The sequence below is a fragment of the Balaenoptera ricei genome, chromosome 8 (assembly GCF_028023285.1).
Source record: "Balaenoptera ricei isolate mBalRic1 chromosome 8, mBalRic1.hap2, whole genome shotgun sequence".
Lineage (NCBI taxonomy): Eukaryota > Metazoa > Chordata > Mammalia > Artiodactyla > Balaenopteridae > Balaenoptera > Balaenoptera ricei.
The window spans coordinates 66,848,021-66,868,682 of NC_082646.1; the positions used below are offsets into that span (position 1 = coordinate 66,848,021).

General features: G+C 38.6%; 1 protein-coding gene across 1 annotated transcript in view; it reads right to left on the minus strand.

Moving 5' to 3' along the window:
• DENND5A (DENN domain containing 5A) overlaps window positions 1-20,662 on the minus strand; it is a 108,730-nt gene that overhangs the window by 46,436 nt on the left and 41,632 nt on the right. Inside the window, exons 4-6 of the mRNA XM_059931094.1 lie at window positions 19,460-20,117; window positions 9,897-10,084; window positions 149-466 (exon numbers count right to left, since the gene is read on the minus strand). Coding sequence (XP_059787077.1) covers window positions 149-466; window positions 9,897-10,084; window positions 19,460-20,117 — 1,164 coding nt within the window. The remainder of the gene's footprint in view (window positions 1-148; window positions 467-9,896; window positions 10,085-19,459; window positions 20,118-20,662) is intronic.

The following is a 20,662-nucleotide window of genomic DNA, read 5'->3' on the forward strand; positions in this document are numbered from 1 at the left end:
GTTTGCCAGAGCTAAATCCAGAGTCTCCCACACAGAGCATCCTTTCAGTACTCACAGATATGCCTTGCCCTGAACTGGGTGCCTTCTCATTCCACACTTTATTTCACCAGGACATCACCTTAGCACAGACCCATACACAGCATCATACCTTCTCCAGGCTCACCCCAGTCCTCTTGACCAAGGCCTGCAGGCGGGCGATAGTTTCGTTCTCCTTGAGGAACTCGTAGGAATGTAAAGGGGAGCCTGCGATGTTTCCATTCCTCTTGTCGGAGACGAGCTCAGAGGCCCGGAGCCTCTTCAGCTTGGAGGCACTCTCGCTACAGTGAAGGTTCCCTTCAGGCGGAATGCCAAATGCCATGAGAATCTCAGAGACTTCCTGGACAAACTCCAATTTGTTGGGAAACTGAGGCAAGTCCTCCGGCAGCTCAATGAAGTGGTTGTCAATGTCCACAAAGCAGAGGTTAGCCTGGCAGTCAAAACATGATGAGGAGTGTGAACAACTCCAAAGTATTAAGGAAGAAGCTTTAGAGGGGATAATGAACAAGAAGGAAAGAGCAAACGTCCGCAATGGGCATAACTTAGGTATGGTTAAAGAAGATGGTGTGGAAGGAGGTAGACCTGAGTTCCAGTCTTCCCCTGATGCTTTCTAGTTGTGGGATCTTGGGGAAGTTACATAACTCTGTTTCCTCAGCTATAAAATGGTGATAAAAACAACTTATCTTAGACAGTGATAAGGATTACATAATGACATAGATGTTTAGCATCTAGCACAAAATTCTGATATATAGTAGGTGCTCATAGAATATTTGTTGAGTTCACAAATTCTTACAAGAGTGAAAAGAATGCTAGGAGTGTGTCAGAAAGTCTACGTTCCAGACCTGAATCTGTCACTATCTCCCTATTTGACCCTGAGCATACCAGTATCCCTTTCTGAGCCTCATTTCTGATTTGTAAGATTTGGTGGCTGGTCTTGATTTTTGTGCTTCCTTCTGGCTTTAAGATTGCTTCTGAGAGGATGTAGAGAGACAGTACTTTCATACACTGCTGGGGAGGCAGGTAATCTGGATTAACAAAAAATAACCTGGCAATATCTATCCTTATTTTATAGACAAAGAGAGGTTAAGTAACTTGTCCAAAGTCACACAGCTAGTAAGTAGTAGAGCTGGGATTTGAACTCAGCTAGCCTGACTTCAGTCATACCCTCAAGCTCTTAACCATACATTCTTCTCCTTAGAGGTCTTACACATTTCTTGTTCAATTTAACTTAAATATTTTATAGTTCTCATCCCTGTTGGAATTTTCTTGCAGTGCAGCTATTAATTAGAAAAGCTTTTTATTTTTGTATCTTTATTTTATAACCATGAACCTGTTCTAGCCAAGACAACTGTTATTTCCTTCACTGCAGAGCATTATTAAATGCTTAAGTGTTTGTTATAGCAAGGATAATAATATTACCTAGGTCACAGGTTTGTTTTGAGGATTATGAGACAATGTCAAGGATTTAGGACAGTGTTAGTATACAATAAATGTCAATTAACATTGTTATTATCACTGTGGAATATAAAACTCCAATAAATGAATACACACACACACAATATATATACTATATTACTAAATAGGAAAATTCCATAATGAAAAGATGCTAATAATCCCCACATTTATTTGTAAATTTAATTTAAATTTTTTTTAAATCTCAGAAAGATTTTTATTTTTTTCAAGGGAGTATCTGATGAATTTATTCTGAATCTTACCTAAAAAAATAAAAGAAAAAAATAGCCAAGAAAATCCTGAGGGGAGACTTGCCTTGTTGGATTCTAATACAAATATAAAACAATGGGACTTCCCTGGTGGTCCAGTGGCTAAGACTCTGTGCTCCCAATGCAGGGGGCCCAGGTTCAATCCCTGGTCAGGGAACTAGATCCTGCATGTCGCAACTAAGAGTTCACATGCTGCAACGTAAAATCCCACATGCCGCAACTTAAAATCCCACATGCTGCAACTGAAGATCCCACATGCCTCAGTGAAGATCCCGTGTACCACAACTAACACCCGGCGCAGCCAAATAGATAAATAAATATTTAAAAATAAATAAATAGTGTTTTTTTTAAAAAAAAAACAAATATAAAACAATAATCTATTGGAAAAGAACAGTCTTGAACAGACCCATTTATTGTGGATGAATTATTCAATAAATGTTTGGGGGACAAATGACTGTACATTTAGAAATGTTAAAGTATAATACCATACTCAAAAATAAATTTGAGATAGACTGAAGATTTAAATATAAAAAATAAAGCCTCTTTATGTTTTAAAAAAGAATCTCTACCTTTTAGAGATACATACTAAATATATGATGACATAATAATGCTGTGTGAGATTTGCTTCAAAATAATCCAGTAGGGTAAATGGGAAAAGAATGGAGGATATAGAAAGAAGAGTGGCCATGAGTTGATGATTATCGTGTAATGATGGATGCTAGTCTCTTTACTCTTACATGTGTTCAACATTTTCTATAACAAAAAGTGAAAAAATAAATACCCCCACAAAAGTATTAAAAGAAAATATAAAAGATTACTATTATGCCTTAGGGTAGAGTTGGACTTTCTAAACTTTATACAAGGCTAAAAAACATAAAGGTAAATACTGCCATAAAAAAAATTAAAGATAATCTGGGAAACAATAATTGTCATACATAACATGTAAAAGGTTAACATCCAAAGAAATCATTGAGATAAAGATAATTTACCCAGCTGAAAAATGGAAACAGGTTATAAAAGGCAAACACAGAAGAAGTTTTGGTTAATTAACTTCAAATATATGAAAAGATGTTCAATTTCACTAATAAACCAAGAAATGCAAACAAAATATTTTTTACCTCCTGGGTTAGCAAAGTTTTAAAAGATTTATAATGTCCAATGCTGGCAAAGTTACTAGGAAACAAACAACTCATACACTGTTATTGGGAATGTGAACTGAAAACTTTCTGGGAACAATCTTAAAGAACTTTTTTTTTTTTAACCAGTCCAACCCAAGAACTAGAAATTACCAATATTTTTATCTACTTATGTACTCCTCCCCAATCCCATCCGCCAACCTACACAGTCCCACTCCCATGTAATCACTATCCTGAATTCTGTTTATTATCTTTTTGCCTTTTGTTTTTTAATTTATCACGTATGTATAGTACATGCCTTTCAATTTTTGCTTGTTCTTGAATTTTATAAAAGGATTATTCTTTACACAGTCTTGTGGTACTATTTTTCTTCACTGAACATTAAGTTACTAAGATTCAGCCATTTTGTTGTATGTAGCTACCCATTATTCATTTTCACTCTTGTATAATATTCCACTATGTGGATATACTACAATTTATTCATCAATTTTCCCATCAAAAGGCATTTGACTTGCTTCCTGTTTATTGTTTTTACATTGTTATACATGTTTTCTTGGACACGTGTGCAAGATCTTCTCTTGGGTATATCCTAGGAGTGGAACTGCTACGTTGTGAGGTATGCAAATGTTCAATTTTATAAGGCCTAGCTGTGTTCCCAAGTGGTTATAACAATTTACATTTTTACCAACAATCTAAGGTGATCCTACTGATTCAAATATTTCCAAAACTTGGTATCATCAGATTTCTTAATATTACCACTTTAGTGGGTACATTTATTTACACTTTCCTGATTGCTAGTGAAGAAATGTGTATTGTTTGTGCAATCCCTCTTCATGTCTTTAGCCCATTTTTCTATTGGGATGCTTATCTTCTTACTGATTTGTAGGAGTTCTTTATAACCTCCTGATGCTAACTCTTCATAGGTTATGTGTCCTACACATATCTTCTCCTAGTTTTTATTTTTTCATTTTAAGATGTCTTTTTCTTAATTAAAAAAATCAAAGTTATCAATCTTTTATTTTATGGAAAGTGCTTTCTTCATCTTGTTTACAAAGTCCCTACCTACCCAGAGGTCAAAAAGGTATTTATTAATATTTTCTTCGAGAAGATTTAAATTTTTCTTTTTGACATTTAACTGCTTAATCCGTCTCAAGTTGATTTTGTTATGGCATTGGGTAGGAATCTTTCTTCACTTTTTTTCCCTAGGGACAAGCAATTTTTCCAGCTCTGTTATTAAAAAGTTCTTTGGCATGGTATGTTTATTATATATCAAAATACTGTTCCACTGATCCTGCTGTTTATCGCTGTACCAGTAAGTCTTGTATTCTAAGAGGCAGGAGGACCATATAGTAAATCCAGATTAATATAACTATTCCACAAACTCTCAATCTATTAAAACTGCATGTTTTAACACGTCCATGTATGCGTTCATTCAACACACATTTGCTGAGTGCATAAATTACTCCATTCACAAATCTATAACTAATAAAGAGAACTTTCCCATATCCAAGATTCAAAAATTAGAAGAATCACTTTAAATTTCACCTTCGAGAGTTCCTCCACTAGACAACAACTTTAAACCCATCCTTGTTAAAGAGACAATAAATGTTTAACACCTAAAAATAACACCTATTTTTTGTCTATTCCTCTAAGATTTTAAAATTATAAGTGCCTTCAGGTCAAGCAACTAAAAAATATAGTAAAGACAGAATTAAATCATCTAGTCATGAAGCTCACCTGCCTCATAAGCCTGTCCATACAGCTAACAGAAGAAAAGCACTGTGACCCACCAGAAGCACACAGTGCAATCATTTATCCTCTTGGTCCTCCTCTCTTTAGAGGAAAAAAACCAGTTTGTCCAATAGGAAACATAAAGGCAGCTAAATACAACTATAACCACTCGACAATGCTTGGCTGGCTTTTCTCCCACTGTTATTGACCAAACACAGAATGTCTATAAAGAACTTTATAAACTCCAAATGCTGTATCCACATATTGTAGATACTCCTAGATAGAGGTGGCCAGAGGAGAGAAAGCAGCTCAGGCACACTTCAGAGATTAAGATAGAAGCCTCTGATACACTACTAGCCATTCTTTGCAGAGTTGGGCTGAAGCAGGTAGGGATAAGAAGGCAAAATGAAAAGGGGGCCATTCAATTACTAGACTCATACAACAGCCTCACGCTTTCTCCTCTCAGTACTCAGAGGGCTCTGGCAAACAGAAGTAACTTGCAAACCTACCTCAAACCCCTCATGCTCCCCCTTCCTCACCTGAAAAGAGGCCAACTCCTGCAAAACAGCTTGGGGGACAAGAAGCAACCTGGAAGGGGCACTGAACCCAAGTGATCAGTCTTCCTCAGTTAACCTCCTGTCTCGTCGGGAGAGGCCATGGGAAGACTTAGCTACTCTGGGGTAGTGATCACGTGGATATCCCAAACCACAAAAAGTTTCCCAAATCCCTTCCTGCAAAAGGTCACAATGGCCCTTCCCAGCCCTGAGTTCCTACCACCAAATCACAGACAGCCTCACTTGCTAGTCTATTTTCAAGTTATTCACTGAAGGGAAGCTCAACAGATAACTGGGGAAAAGCTATGGAAAAAGTATCCGGAGAAAGGAGAAAAAAAAAGTAGGAAAGAAAGAGAGGCCCAAGATAGAAAGAAGTAACACCCCCTTCCCCTGACATAGCTGTGGAAGAACTGCCTCCTTCCTGTGCTCAGACAATGAAACCCAAAAGAGAAGCACAGGACAAAGAATGCCTCACAAAGGCAGCTCAGCACTCTCACTTGCTCAGGGCCAGCTGAGCTCATGTGTTGGTGTAAAAAGAAACAAAGGGCTTTTCACAGACTTTTGATGCCCAAAGATAGGGCAGCAACTGATGAATTTTACTTGGGGGGTTAGAGAATGTACACTCCCCATGTCTCTGGAGAAAGTCCCTTTTATAAGTCTAATGTGCCCCCACCCCACTACCCTGATGGTGCCCACCTGCAAAGGCCCAAGTGCATTTCCCAGCCTCAATGCTTCCTCCTAGCAGCGTAAAGATACCACAGGACGGCCACCAAAATGTTGAAAGTAGTTATCTCTGGGTGGTAAAATCTGAGGTAATTTTTACTTTATACTTTTGTGCATTGTTAGAATTTTTAACTATAAATGTATCATTTCTGAGACATCCCAAAGCTGTCTTTCAGAGATATTATCACGCTCCATTCATTATGTGTACCTTTCATGGTGCTTTACTCCTTGAGAAAGCCAGTCTTTTCGCACCAGCCTGAAGTTTTCCATGGGGACTGCACAGACTCAGATATCCCAGAGGTTATCTGCTAAAAATCAAGTTAGAAAATATCCAGCTATGTAACTGTCCGCACAAATACGTGAACTTCAGAGGAACAGGCTGGATGAAGTGGGACTCTGAAACCCTAGAACTGCTTATGAAATACACACAGGTATTCTACAATCCCACTGTCACCACTCCTTCTCAAGTAGACCACAAGGAGAAGCAGAGTACAAAACATGCAGCCATGGTGGAGGCTGCAAAAGTGGAGAATCCAATATCCCAGAACAGAGTGAAATTTTGGGTTTCTCAAACAACCCACAGTTTCTCAGTCCTGTTAAGAAAACTGCTGGTCTCCCAGCAGCCTCTTCACACACCCACAAACATGAAGCACACACAAAATGATGCTGAGAGAGCCTACAGGAAATAGAACTTGCCCCAAGTATACAGCAAGCTGATGCCAAAGATGAAAATAAAACAGAAATCTGGCTTCTTGCCTAGTGACCTATTTATCAGATTATGCATGCCTCTTCCGCTTTCTACCTTCAATCATTTTTTATTGTTATTTTTTTTTTAACATCTTTATTGGAGTATAATTGCTTTACAATGGTGTGATGGTTTCTGCTTTATAACAAAGTGAATCAGCTATACATATACATATAACCCCATGTCTCCTCGCTCTTGCACCTCCCCTCCCACCCTCCCTATCCCACCCCTCTGAGCTGATCTCCCTGTGCTATGAGGCTGCTTTCCCCTAGCTATCTATTTTACATTTGGTAGTATATATATGTCGATGCCATTCTCTCACTTCGTCCAGCTTACCCTTCCCCCTCCCCGTGTCCTCAAGTCCATTCTCTATGTCTGTGTCTTTATTCCCGTCTTGCCCCTAGGTTCTTCATGACATTTTTTGTTTTTGGTTTTTAGATTCCATATGTATGTGTTAGCATATGGTATTTTTCTCTTTCTGACTTACTTCACTCTGTATGACAGACTCTAGGTCCATCCACCTCACTACAAATAACTCAATTTCGTTTCTTTTTATGGCTGAGTAATATTCCATTGTATATATGTGCCACATCTTCTTTATCCATTCATCTGTCGATGGACACTTAGGTTGCTTCCATGTCCAGACTACTGTCAGTAGAGCTGCAATGAACATTTTTACTGTTATTCTTATTTTGACTTTTACAAAATGATAATTAGGTTTACCAGAAGGAGGTGTCAGTATTAAATATGCAATCATTTAAAGCAACAACAAAAAGCTCCCCATTCTCCAGTCTTTGATATCTAGTCTTTATGCATATTTATCAGTAGACAAATACATATAAAAACCCAGTACCCCAAAACTCAATGGTCTTCTCCATCATTGTGAAAGGAAAGTCAAAATGGAGTCAGGATTTCTAAGAGAGATCTCTAAAATGGAGCCGGGAAGCCATTAAGGAAGTATGCATGACTCAGCCTGGATGGAATCTGACCTTTTGACCTGATGAAGAACAGAACACCAGAACACCTGGCAGAAACTCAAGATACTAATCAGACCTTTAACCTAAAACAATTAGTGACAGTCTATATACTTATAAGACCCCTACCCTAAAATAACCTGTGATTTCTTAAGGACAAATATTTTGACTCGCATCAGAGTCGATCACAACTCTCACCAGGGCAACTTTTAACAACCTCATGGTTTTTGTCTTTGTAAGCCCCTGACTCTTTCTCTTCCTCGGAATACTCTTTCAGGGTTAACTGAATCTGTGTCTCCCCAATTGCAATTCTTAAGTCCCCAAATAAACTCTGTTCTTTTTGCAGCCTCCTGCATTTTTTTTAGTTGACATTATTTAGATCTTTTCTTCCTTAATTAATCTTGTCCCACCCCAAATAGCACAAAGCTCTATAGATTCAAAGGAGCAAAGGAGGCAGAAATGGAAAAAACTATAAGGAAGACATTCTGATTCTAAAACCAAAGGCGAGGGACTTCCCTGGTGGTCCAGTGGTTAAGAATCCACCTTCCGGGGCCTCCCTGGTGGCGCAGTGGTTAAGAATCCACCTGCCAATGCAAGGGACACGGGTTCGAGCCCTGGTCCGGGAAGATCCCACATGCCGCGGAGCAACTAAACCCGTGCAGCACAACTACTGCGCCTGTACTCTAGAGCTCACGAGCCACAACTACTGAGCCCAGGTGCCACAACTACTGAGGCCCGCACACCTAGAGCCCGTGCTCCGCAACAGGAGAAGCCACCGCAATGGGAAGACCGCGTACTGTGGCAAGAGGTGGCCCCCGCTCGCCGCAGCTCGGGTGAGCCCGCGCGCAGCAACAAGGACCCAATGCAGCGAAAAATAAGTACATAAAATAAATTTAAAAAAGAAAAAAGGAATCTGCCTTCCGATACAAGGGACGTGGGTTCAATCCCTGGTTAGGGAACTAAGATCCTACATACTGCAGGGCAACAAAGCCCGCGCGCTGCAACTACTGAGCCCACACGCCACAACTAGAGAGCCCGCGTGCTGCAACTACTGAGCCCACGTGCCGCAACTAAGACCCAACACAGCCAAATAAATAAATAAATAAAAATAAAACCAAAGGAGAGAGAAAAAGAGATGCAATTGACTATAACTTAAATATTACGGGTATGATCTAATTATCAGGCATGTTCATCAAGATGGCTGCCCAGACATGCCCAACAATGTGAATGCTGCTTAGATCCAATTCCATGAGAACGGTCTCTTCTTTGGAGGTCCTCTTACTCATATTCCCCAGCTATACATAAAACTCTTCCCCAAAAAAATCATTGGTGGAAGGATGAGACAGAGTCCTGTTGATACCAGTGTGTGCATAGTCCAAAGTCTTCTTCCCAGGCCTTTCTATTGACTACGAAGTTCAGAGTAGGAAAGGCCTTCCCCCAGCTAGTTTCATACAAGCCACAAAATGACCAAAAGAGGTAGACCAGTTCTCTTGGTAATTCTAGGAAAATAAAAAACAAAACAATCTTATTTCTCATGATGCTTTAAATCTATTTTAGAATGAAGTAGTAAATAAACAAAAATTTTTTTTAATCAATTATTTTAGTATTTGAAACAATAGGAAAGAGGAGCAGGCCGTCCTCACAGCAAGGGAGGAGAAGCATTCTCTCAAGGCCTTCCTTATCTTGAGCAAGGAAAGTTTTCAAAGCTACATTCAGTACTACAAGAATCACTATGATCAGGTCAACTTTTACAGAGCAACTGTGGCCTATAAAACAAAACCACTGATTTATTAATACATGTCTGGCTACTAAAGCAGTTATAAAATTATATTATGTGGAACTTCTTTAAAACATAGGGGGTAGAAAGTACAGAAGTAAGATACAATTTAAATGTATGATAACTGTTAAAGCTAAGTATTGAAAACACAGAGATTCACTATGCTACTCTTCTGTGTAAGTTTAAACTTTTACATAATAAAAAGATTTTCTTAAAAATATGTAAACTATCATGTTTGGAAAAGGCAGTTCACAATAGTATAAACAGAGATTATTATAAAAGCATGTCAGGTGCTAAAGGAAACAAGTGTTTCTGGAATTATATAAGTTGAGCTAAATGTTCATTCTTTTTACTTTTTTACTGGAAAGTTGTTTGTGTTCCCCAAAATAAAAGAAAATAAACTTGGTGATACCACCCTGGGCTCATCCCAAAGCCCTTCTCTCCCAAATCCTGTATCAGGGCCACAGGCACCAGCACCCAAACTCCACGTTTTTCTTACCTCTTGAGGCAGCTCCAGTTTTGACCGGTCATCCAGGCCATTCGAATGCAAGCCCATCAGGTATGGCACAGGAGCATCTAAGAAATGTAGGAGAGAAGCTGGGAGAATAGGAACATAGACATGCTGCCACTGGAAAGGAAACAGGAGAGCTGTAATTGTCTCCGCCACAGTCATCAGTCTCTGGTAATCTAGGTCAAAAACAAAACAAAACAAAACCAGTCAAAAACAAGGTACTTGCTTCTCAAATAGTAAGTTAAAATCTTCAACACAATTTCACATTTAGAAAGGAACAGGATAAACTTCAGCAAGGGTATGCTCAGAGTATGATTCCCTTGTGGGTATCAGAGAGACAACCCAGAGACCTCAATGGACCACAAGCTGAAGTATACCCCCTCCCACACAGGTCCATGCTAGTAATAAAATTTAATATAGAAATACAACTTAAAGAAAAAGAAATACAATAGGAATCATAAATAGCACCTTGCTCCAAATACTAAACCAGAATGTTAAGTAGATTCTCTTCAGTAGAAGGAGAATGGAGAAGTGGAACAAAAAGAAAAGGAACAGTGGTCTAGTCTCTGTTCAGCATGAATGTCAAAAGACCTCATTTACCACTCACATGTCTGCATTCTACAAGGAGCTGATGTGAACTTTGCCTTCAAGATCAAGCCCAAAGAACCTTCAAGCATGCAGAGGCTGGTTTTCCACACTAGCCAAGTCTGCCTTCCACCTGGCAACCTTTCTTGAATGGTAACAGCATGAAAGTGTCATTTTAACACTTTGATAAAAAGCTCCCCAAGAACCTGAAAGACCCAGAAGATTGACTTTCATTACTCAAAACTCTTATTCTAGGTCAGAGAGTGTATCTTGGAAGAGAAGCTTGTGCTCAAAGTTTAGCTTTTCTTCAGAATGCAATTTCTAGACTTGTTTTATTTTTAAAATGAGTAAAAAATACATCGGCAAAGCCAATACAATAGATTGAAATTTAACACATTACTATTTACAAATGGTATGATGGTTTCAGACACTTAAAGACAAAGTAGGAACATCAATTTTAAAATCATATGAGTAATATCCTCCTGGAATGGCTGATTTCAAATGAGTTTTCACAGGAGTTAAACAGTTTTATGCACTGAAAACTCAGCCCACCATTTAGGCAAGTCCCAGCTTGGTTCATAAAGGAGTAATAAGTAACAAAAAGCTTTCCAGAAAATGAAGAAGAATGAGTAGGAAGTGAGCAGAAGCTGATATTTATCAACTAGGTTTTAGCAAAGCATCCTGTGTGCTCACCAATAAAACTTTGGAGCAGCTTACCACCTTGCTCCTGGCTAAGCATGACCTGGAAATAATTTCTTTTTAACTAGTAATGCAAATAAATAAAAATTGATGACTAAAACTTCATCATCTCAAACATTTTGAGTACACTCTAAGGAAGTGCCTCATGCTTCTTCGGGGAAAGCTAAGGCGTTTGATAGATAATAGATAAGTGATGTAAAACAATCAGTGGGTAAAACTGAGCTCAGAGATTTGGTCATCAATAATGATTTTTTAAAAAATACAACTCATTTAGCAGAAGGACAAAAGAGCACAAGCTTTTCGTATTCACTAAAATCAGGAACAGACTGATAAGAGTTCAAGAAGAAAGTCGATCTCATTTTTCACTGTGCCCTACAAAGCACTGCCATTCCCATATTAAAGACTATTTGGTGAGGACCCTCTCCCAATTGAAACAACAACAAAAATATTTCCCAAATTACAAAAAAAAAAAAAAAAACTCTTTCAAGGATTAAATAGTTAATCTATATAGCCTTTCAGAAAAAGTATTTACTCCAACGTGAGAGTAAGCAACAACTGAGGAACAAAATTTAGGCCACTGCAAGTTCTATCTTCAGCCTCTTCTGAGATACCTCAGTTCCATGGGGCACCTGTACAACTTGGCTTGTTATCTTTCTGCTGAAGTCTTCCTGCTCTATGATTATTCTAACAGTTATTATTAAGAAGAATTCTAATGATTCTCTAGGTGAGGCCTCAGTTTTTGTATCTTTCATCTCTTTTCTAGATATGAATGCCTGTAAATAATCTACTAAGAGCAGTAATCTTGAGAATCTCAGACGTGATAAGAATATACTTTAAAATTCAAACTTAAGATGATCAAAAGAATGTAAGGGTGAGAGAGAAAACCTCCAAGAGATATTTAAAGCTGAAGGCCTAGTCTTACTGTGTCCCAACACTGGCTCTTAAACACATATTTTGAATAAATATTACACTGAATAATTTCTCCCCCCGTTTCAGTGTACACACACATATAGACACACACCATTTCTGGGTTTTTTTAAAAAGGTAGGAAGGAGCAAGGCCTTTTCAATCATGTGAAAACCAAAAAGCTGCTTCTTTTACCGAAAGTCAATAAAGCAGGTGCTACTCCTTTTCGTGGCTGGCATTCCTGACAGGTCTGCTCAGAGACAAGAACATCTCATAGGGGGCCAACAGACACTCTGAGTAAAGGAGTCCCTGAAATGCCTTCCTCGTGAGGCTTCCTGGACACTGGACTACTCCTTATAGTGTACCTAGTTACAGTGTCAGGGAACATCTATCTACTCTCTAACCATGAAACAGGGCACACTAAAGTCTGAAGGAAGGGGCTTCCTCTGCTCCATAAAAGCAGGTTTTTCAATAGCACAGACATCTAGTTCTGGTTTTTCCCTACTCTTCAGGATGAGTCTAATCCAGTATCTGAAGCTCAGCCCACTTAATTCTGCTAGAGTGGGTAACTTTATTCGCCTCAGATTGAAATCCCTGAAGAATTCCCTGTGATGCACTTGAAAGTGTGCAATTCTTAGAAACAAAACACTTTAGGGGATGAGAAATAATCTCCTCTTTGAAGGCTAAACTGCTTTCCATTTATATGGTTTGGTTTTACAGACACTAGAAACTTGGAATTTTATGGCCTCTCTGGTCTGAGTTGTGGGTTTCTTTTTCCCTACATTTTTGTATTTTAAAAAAGCAACAACCCACCTTGAAGGATGGCCTAATAAACCATGCCTCCGGGATCCATCCACCCGTGGTACCCACACTAGGATGCTGACCTCCAAGAGCTGTAAGCAACAGCACAAAATCCACTGCTATACACCAGTACAAACGATAAAATCAGTACCTCCTTTTGCCATTGCCTGTCTCTGTGCTCATCATTCCAAGAAGGTGAAACTAATAAATAGGAAACAGCTGAAGGTCATCTGCATCCAAAGAGTTTTAGCCAATCAAAATCAACTGGAAACACTTCAGCTCGAGGCAACTCTCTGGGTTTTCTCACAGCTCCCATAATGCTGTAATGAGCAATTACTTTTAACAAAAGGAGATAATGCAAAGCATACTGGGATTACAACCACTTCTGAGTGGTGAACAGAGAATAATCAGCACATTCTTATGACTTCTCTCTGTGCAGAGAAAGACATTAGACTTGGGATCACTTTACAGATAAGTTCACTCCTAAAACAAACTACAGGGAAGTCCCTGCAAATCAGAAATTGAATTAGAAACTGTCCTTGCATACTCACACTTCTGTGAAAATTGTACGAACAAGGATGTTTCTCATGCAATCTTTGTTCTTAGGAAACAACCGAATCTATGTCCTGATATCTCCAAGATAAATTATTAAATGAAAGAAGGTATAAAACAATGATTAGTATGCTCCCATCTGTGTTGTTTTTAAAAGGTATACATGCTGTATATGCATGTCTATGTCTGGAAGGAAACAGGAAACAGTGATAAGTCTTAGCTCGTCACTGTACATACACCCTTCTGTAATACTTTAAATTTCTACCATATGACTGAAATGCTTATTTTCCATTTTACTTTAATATACCATATGTATATCAAAATGTATATAATTTAAAGAATATTATAATTAATAAATGTGCAACACAACATTAAAAATAGTGCATTATATAAAAGTATTCAGGAGGAGGGCATGAAAAAAAATCAAGAGATTATTTCACAAGGGTAGGATTTTAGATCAAAAAGAAAGGGAAACAGGGACTTCCCTGGTAGCGCAGTGGTTAAGAATCCGCCTGCCAATGCACGGGACATGGGTTCGATCCCTGGTCCGGGAAGACCCCACATGCTGCGGAGCAAATAAGCCCATGCACTGCAACTACTGAAGCCCACATGCCTAGAGCCCATGCTCCACAACAAGAGAAGCCACCGCAATGAGAAGCCCGCGCATCACAATGAAGAGTAGCCCCTGCTCACCATGACTAGAGAAAGCCCACACAGCCAAAAAAACAAAGAAGAAAGGGAAACATTCAATTCTCTCTGCACTGTTTTTCCACACATTATGTATTTGTTTTAAAAAACTATTATTTTCATTAGGGATGCACAAGAAACTTGATCTCTGGCTACCACAGGAAGGAGAGAGGAAGGAGATTTCATTTTATTCCTTTTAAAATTGTTTTGATTGCATGCCTTGAGTTTGCATTACTTTTGCAAAAAAAACCCCAGAAACTAATGTAAGTTTATGTATAAAATAAGCTACAAGAATACATTGTACAACACGGGGAATATAGCCAATATTTTATAATATGTATAAATGGAGTATAACCTTTAAAAATTGTGAATCACTATATTGTACACCTGTAACTTATATACTATTGTACATCAACTATACTTCAATTAAAAAATTAATTTAAAAAAAACTAATGTATGCATTTGTTTCCAAGCTTGTCTGCACTAGTTGAACTTATTACTGGGTTGTATAATTTAACCAAATATTATGTAAATAAATGGTAAGATATGAGGGCAAAAAAAAGAACTGTTTCTCTGAAAACAAAATTAAATGCTTTAAAAAGACTCAGTGAAGCAAAGTCACTAAAAAATACAGCAATTGAATTAGGCATATCACTTAAGTGCAAAAAACGTGGGAAAACTAGCATCTACTATGGTTCTTTTGCAAGGTCCTTTAAAAGTTCTCGCTCCACTTTAAAAACTGGAAAACTCAGTGAATGAATTATGGGTGAGATTTATGCAAGAGAAACAATGCAGACCCCTGATTACTGGATCCATAATCAAAGAAAATGCACAGACACTTCATCAAAAGACTGGTGATTATACAGTCATATGGTTTAAATTAAAATGTTTAATGGATGTATATATCCTTTTAGGATTCCCAAACTTAAGTGACTTTTTCAATTATCCAATTCACTACCCTACTAAATCACATCAGATAAAGAACTTCTGCTCTCTATATAATTTTAAAACAACCACTAAAAAATATGCTATTTAAAAAAAAACTATCTCTATAGGGACCAAAGAACAAATATTATCCAGTAGTAAATAAAATGGTCTACACATATCTTAAAAAAAAGATTTTCCCTAAATAACACCTCTTTTCTATTCAGAAGAAAGGATATGTAGTGGGCAACACCAACTCTGAGTGCTGATGGCATGTTTTTCGAGGGCCAGAGAGATTTCCATCCACATGAGTCCTCTGAATCATAAATAAAAATTACTTCAAGAAAACCAACCTAAATTGTTTCAAGTACTCTATTAACAATAGAGAGCACAATCTACATCCAATAAAAGGCAATCCACTCCATTTTAGCCTCAGCCATGCTCAGCAATGCCCAGGAGGTTTTCGGAAGAAGTCTTTTTTAACCATGCTAAGCATGACTTTTAGGTCCTCAGTTCAATTTTATTCTACACACAAACCTTCTCAACTGCCTTCAAACCTCTTAAAATTATTATGTATACAATAACCCATATTCTGGGAAATATAAGAAGGAGCACTGAAGGAAAAGATGTTACGTATCATATTTCTGGTTTTAATTCTCCTTTTCTCACCTTTAAACATCCCCAACTGCATCATAGGTATTAAAATGCCACTGCACATTTTAATACCCTATCTGGTTTGGTTTCTTCCTCTGTTCTGGTCTAAACCAGACAGTCTTCACTACTCAACCAAGTCTCTGTTTCAAAGTACAGTTGACCTTTGAATAACAGGGAGGTTAGGGGTGCCTACCACCCACACAGTTTAAAACCCGCACATAACTTTATAGGCGGCCCTCTGTATCCACAGTTCCACATCCAAGGATTCAACCAACCATGGATCATGTAGTCCTATAGTACATATTTATTGAAAAAAATCCACATGTAAGTGGATCTGTGCAGTTCAAACCCATGTTGTTCAAGGATCAACTGTTTTGCCCAGCTCCAGTCAAGAAGCAGTAACTAAAAAAGCAACAAGAATTGTACAAGTCTATACTTCACCCAGAGACAGAAATCTGAAACATCATTATTTTAAACAAGTTGCAAAGTAAAACCTCAGGAACCACATTTTAGTCAACAGATGCTTTTGTTCAGTCTTCAGTGTTCAACAAGAATGTTGTTACCAACGTTTAAAAATCAAAAATTTCACGTAAAAAATTTGGGTCCTCATGAAAAATTGGAAGACCTAGTAACATTAGGCCAGCATTTCCACAAGGAATTAATTGTAGCTAACTAGTGGCTGTCCACTTTAGGTGGGGTATATGCTCTTCAATTCAACATAGTCTCCATTACTTCACCTTCAGAATCCAACCATATCATATCACTTCGCTGTTACCTCCCTAGTCAGAGACAACATAATCTCTCACTTAGATTGTTAAAATGGCCTCCTAACTAACATTATTCAGATTCTGCCCATGGACCAAATCTGGGACATTTGACCATCAAAATAATTAATCATAGTAATGGACTATATAACCTACTGAATAAAATAAAAATCTATGAGTCCATACAATAATAAACAAACAAGGGAGAATGAAATGTTCTTCCTCACAGTAAAATGCAACCATCCTGGTAACTGGTTCAGACTAGAATCATCAATGGATGTTAAAGCTATTAGGCAAAAATTTGAAGAGAAACAGTATATTTACAGGGTTTCAAAGTATCTCCCCACAAATTACTTATTAATTACAAAGGGAAAAATGATAACTTTCCAGTTAAGAAACTCAGCAGACATCATCTTAACCAAGTGATCAAATTAACATTACCAAAAATGGGACAAATGAACACCATGTGCCTCCTATGATGATAAATAGACATTATATGTCTCTTGATACAATGCACTGAGAGAACCACAACATCACTTCTGTGATATTGCAGCCAAAAATTTATAACCTGAATCTAGTCATGAGGAAACATCAGACAAACCCAAATTGAGGGACATTCTACAAAATACCTTGCCTGTACTCTTCAAAAATGTCAGTCATGAAAGACATGAGGAATTTACTACTAAAAGCAATGCATGTTACTGGACTAAATCCTGGACCAGGAATTTTTTTAAAAATTATCATTCACTTTTATGTGAAATCTAAAAAATAAAACAAACTAGAGATTATTAAAAAAAAGAGACTCACAGATATAGAGAACAAACAAGTGGTTACCAGAGGGGAGAAGGAAGAGGGGGAGGGGCAATATAGGGGTAGAGGATTAAGAGGTTAAAAACTATTATGTATAAAATATGCCACAAGGGGGGCTTCCCTGGTGGCACAGTGGTTGGGAATCCGCCTGCCAGTGCAGAGGACACGGGTTCGGGCCCTGGTCCAGGAGGATCCCACATGCCGCGGAGCGGCTGGGCCCATGCGCCACAACTGCTGGGCCTGCGCTCTGGAGCCCACAGGCCACGATTGCTGAAGCCTGCGTGCCGGGAGCCTGTGCTCCGCAGCGAGAGAGGCCACCACAGTGAGAGGCCCGCGCACCACAACAAAGAGTAGGCCCTGCTTGCCGCAACCAGAGAAAGCCCGTGCGCAACAATTAAGACCCGACACAGCCAAAAATAAATAAATTTAAAATAAATAAATAAATAAATAAATAAGCTACGAGGATTTATTGTACAACACAGGGCAGCCAATATTTTATAATAACTATAAATGGAATATAACCTTTAAAAATTGTGAATCACTATGTTGTACACCTGAAACGTATAATATTGTGTATCAACCATACCTCAATTTTTAAAAATTCATCATAACAGACATTATTGGACAATGGTAAAACCTGAATACAGTATTGTTATTTTATCAATGTTAGATTTCCTAAATTTATTAATCATACTATGGTTATGTAAAAAAAATGTTCTTGTTCTTATGAAATAAAAGCTGAAGTATTAAGGAGCCAAGGAACATGGAGTCTACAATGACTCTCAATGGTTCAGTTATGTTCACACACATACAGAGATACAGAGGGAATGATAAAACAAATGTGGCTAAATGTTAATAACTGGTGTACTGTGGGAGAGTGTACAAGAGTTCTTTGAACATTTCTTACAACTCTTCTATAAGCTGGGAATTATTTCAAAACAAAAAGTCAAAAATCTTAAAACCTCCAATGACTAAGCATCTCAGAGTAACAAAATCCTTACAATGGCCTACAGGACTCTGTACAATTTGGCCTCCTGTTAAGTCTCTAACACTATCTGCTACTACGCTCCTGCTCTCCAGGCTTCCTCAATGTCCTTGAACATACCAATCACGTTTTTGTCTCAGAACCTTTCTACTTCCTGTGCCCTTTGCCTGGAATACTTTTCCTACAGACATTAACATGAGTCGCTCACAGAGGCCTAACCTAATCACTCTATTAAAAATTGGAATTTCCCTTCCCCCAATACTATCTTCCTTCCTGTTTTATTTTTTTCCACAGACCTTATTACCACCTTACATACTATATATTTTATTTATTTATTTAGTCACCTCTCAAAAAAAAAAAAAGGGGGGGGGGAATTCCCTGGCAGTCCAGTGGTTAAGACTCGGTGCTTTCACTGCCAGGGCCCAGGTTCAATCCTTGCTCAGGGAACTAAGATCCCACAAGCCGTGAGGCCAAAAAAAAAAAAAATCACCTCTCTTTCCCCACTAAAATATAAGTTCTATTATAGCAGGGATTTTTATCTATTTTGTCCACCCTGAATCTCTAGCCCCTAGAATAACTCCTGGCACACAGCAGATTCTCAACAAATATATACTGAATGAATGAATTTTATGTTACTTATCTGGCTCCTTTAATAAACATTTGTTTCCTTCTGCTCTATTTTACTGTTTTGTCCAAATCTGCTGCTCACCATCACTTAACCTCTCACTTATAAAAACAATTCAGTTATAACAAACAAACAACAGAAAAAAGCAACACAACCTCGTTTTCTCAAATGTATTTTTTCAAATATACGAAGGATCATCGTTACTGTCAGGCTGAGGAAGGGGCAGAAATAACTCTGCGAGTGATAGAACAGAACTGATGGAAAGTCAGTTTCCCATGACCATCAACTCCTGCCTCCTCTTTTCAGCATCAATCAGACGTCAGGAGGCAAGGTTCCCCTCCCAGACTGGAGTGCCCAGCAAAAGGCCACGATGATAGCCAATTAGAAATGGTAGACCTCTCATGTTCCATTAGTTTGCCATCCAGCACCTACCTGCAAAAGATCTGAGTTTTGCTCAAACTGTAACAGCCCGTGTCCTTTACAGTCAGCCCCACTGTATCTGATATGGAAAGAAGAGAGGCCCTATGAAGAGAGAGAGCTGTAGTAAGCACTGACTTACGCTGTGAGTAGAGCAGGATTTGAAACTCCAGAAGGGCACAAGTAAAAAGTTGAAACACATTCTCCACCCCAAGCAGTTCAAAGACCTCTCTGACAGGAAAGTCGAATAAGGGAAGCTCATTGGTACTTGGTCTCTGGCAGACAATTGGCCCATAGACCCCAGAAAACTTCAATGACCGGCCAGGAGGTGGGAGTGGCACCTCGTAGAGTACATTGTATATGTAGCTCTCAAGGGGCAGTGGAGGGGGCTGAGGTGAAGTGACTGCCTGGTGAAGTTGTTCCAGCACACTCCGACATGCTTTCATGAAGGACATGGGCGTGATGAGGCAAATGCACTTAGAGACGTAGAGCGTATCCCGGCTAATGTCGTAGGAGTTGAAGCGCTGCAGCTTGGTCCCAGGAGTGCCTTCACCATCCTCCATGTCACTGTGGTCTTGGCCATCAGCAAGGGGAGCATGGAGGACATCATACTCAGCATTATGCATGTGGTAGAGGGTCTGCATTGCACTGCAGATCTGCTTGCTAGTCACCTCCTCATAAAATGTGAGGGAAAACCCAAATGTCCGAGAGCCATCCTCCCTTGTGATAATAAAGGCATGGAACTGAGGCTCCCTGGGATCAGCCTGGGTCTTGAATGCCAGCCCTTTGGGCATGCACAGCTGCAAAAGACACAAGGAAACAACTGGTGAGAACACTCACTGCTGATCCTCTTCTCAGAACACCATCACTACTTATTTACTTAAAGAGCACCTACTATGCTGGGTGTCTGGGATATAAGACCAACACAGCAAAATATCTGTCCTCAAGACCTCCCATTCTAAGACACACAAGTAACTAAAATTATAATGCATTTATCAAGGCTATACAGAAGTATACACAAAGCGCTAGAGGAAAAAAAAACAAACAACTCAGTCTCAGCCTTCATCAGAAAAGGCTTCAGAGATGAGCTTATGCTAGGATTCATCAGGTAGATAAGAGAAAGAAGGGTATTTCAGGGGCATGAAGAAAATGCACAAAGGAGGTAAAAGAAAGCTTGGAGAATTTAGGTAGGTGGTTAAGCATGACAGCATGTATTAGGAGATGATGCTAGAAATATATCTAAAAACCAGACAGATGCAACTTCATACCTAAAAATAAACAAAGTTTTAGATTCTATCAGCTCACAAGATTCTGTCATCAATAAAATCTTCTCTTTTCATATAAA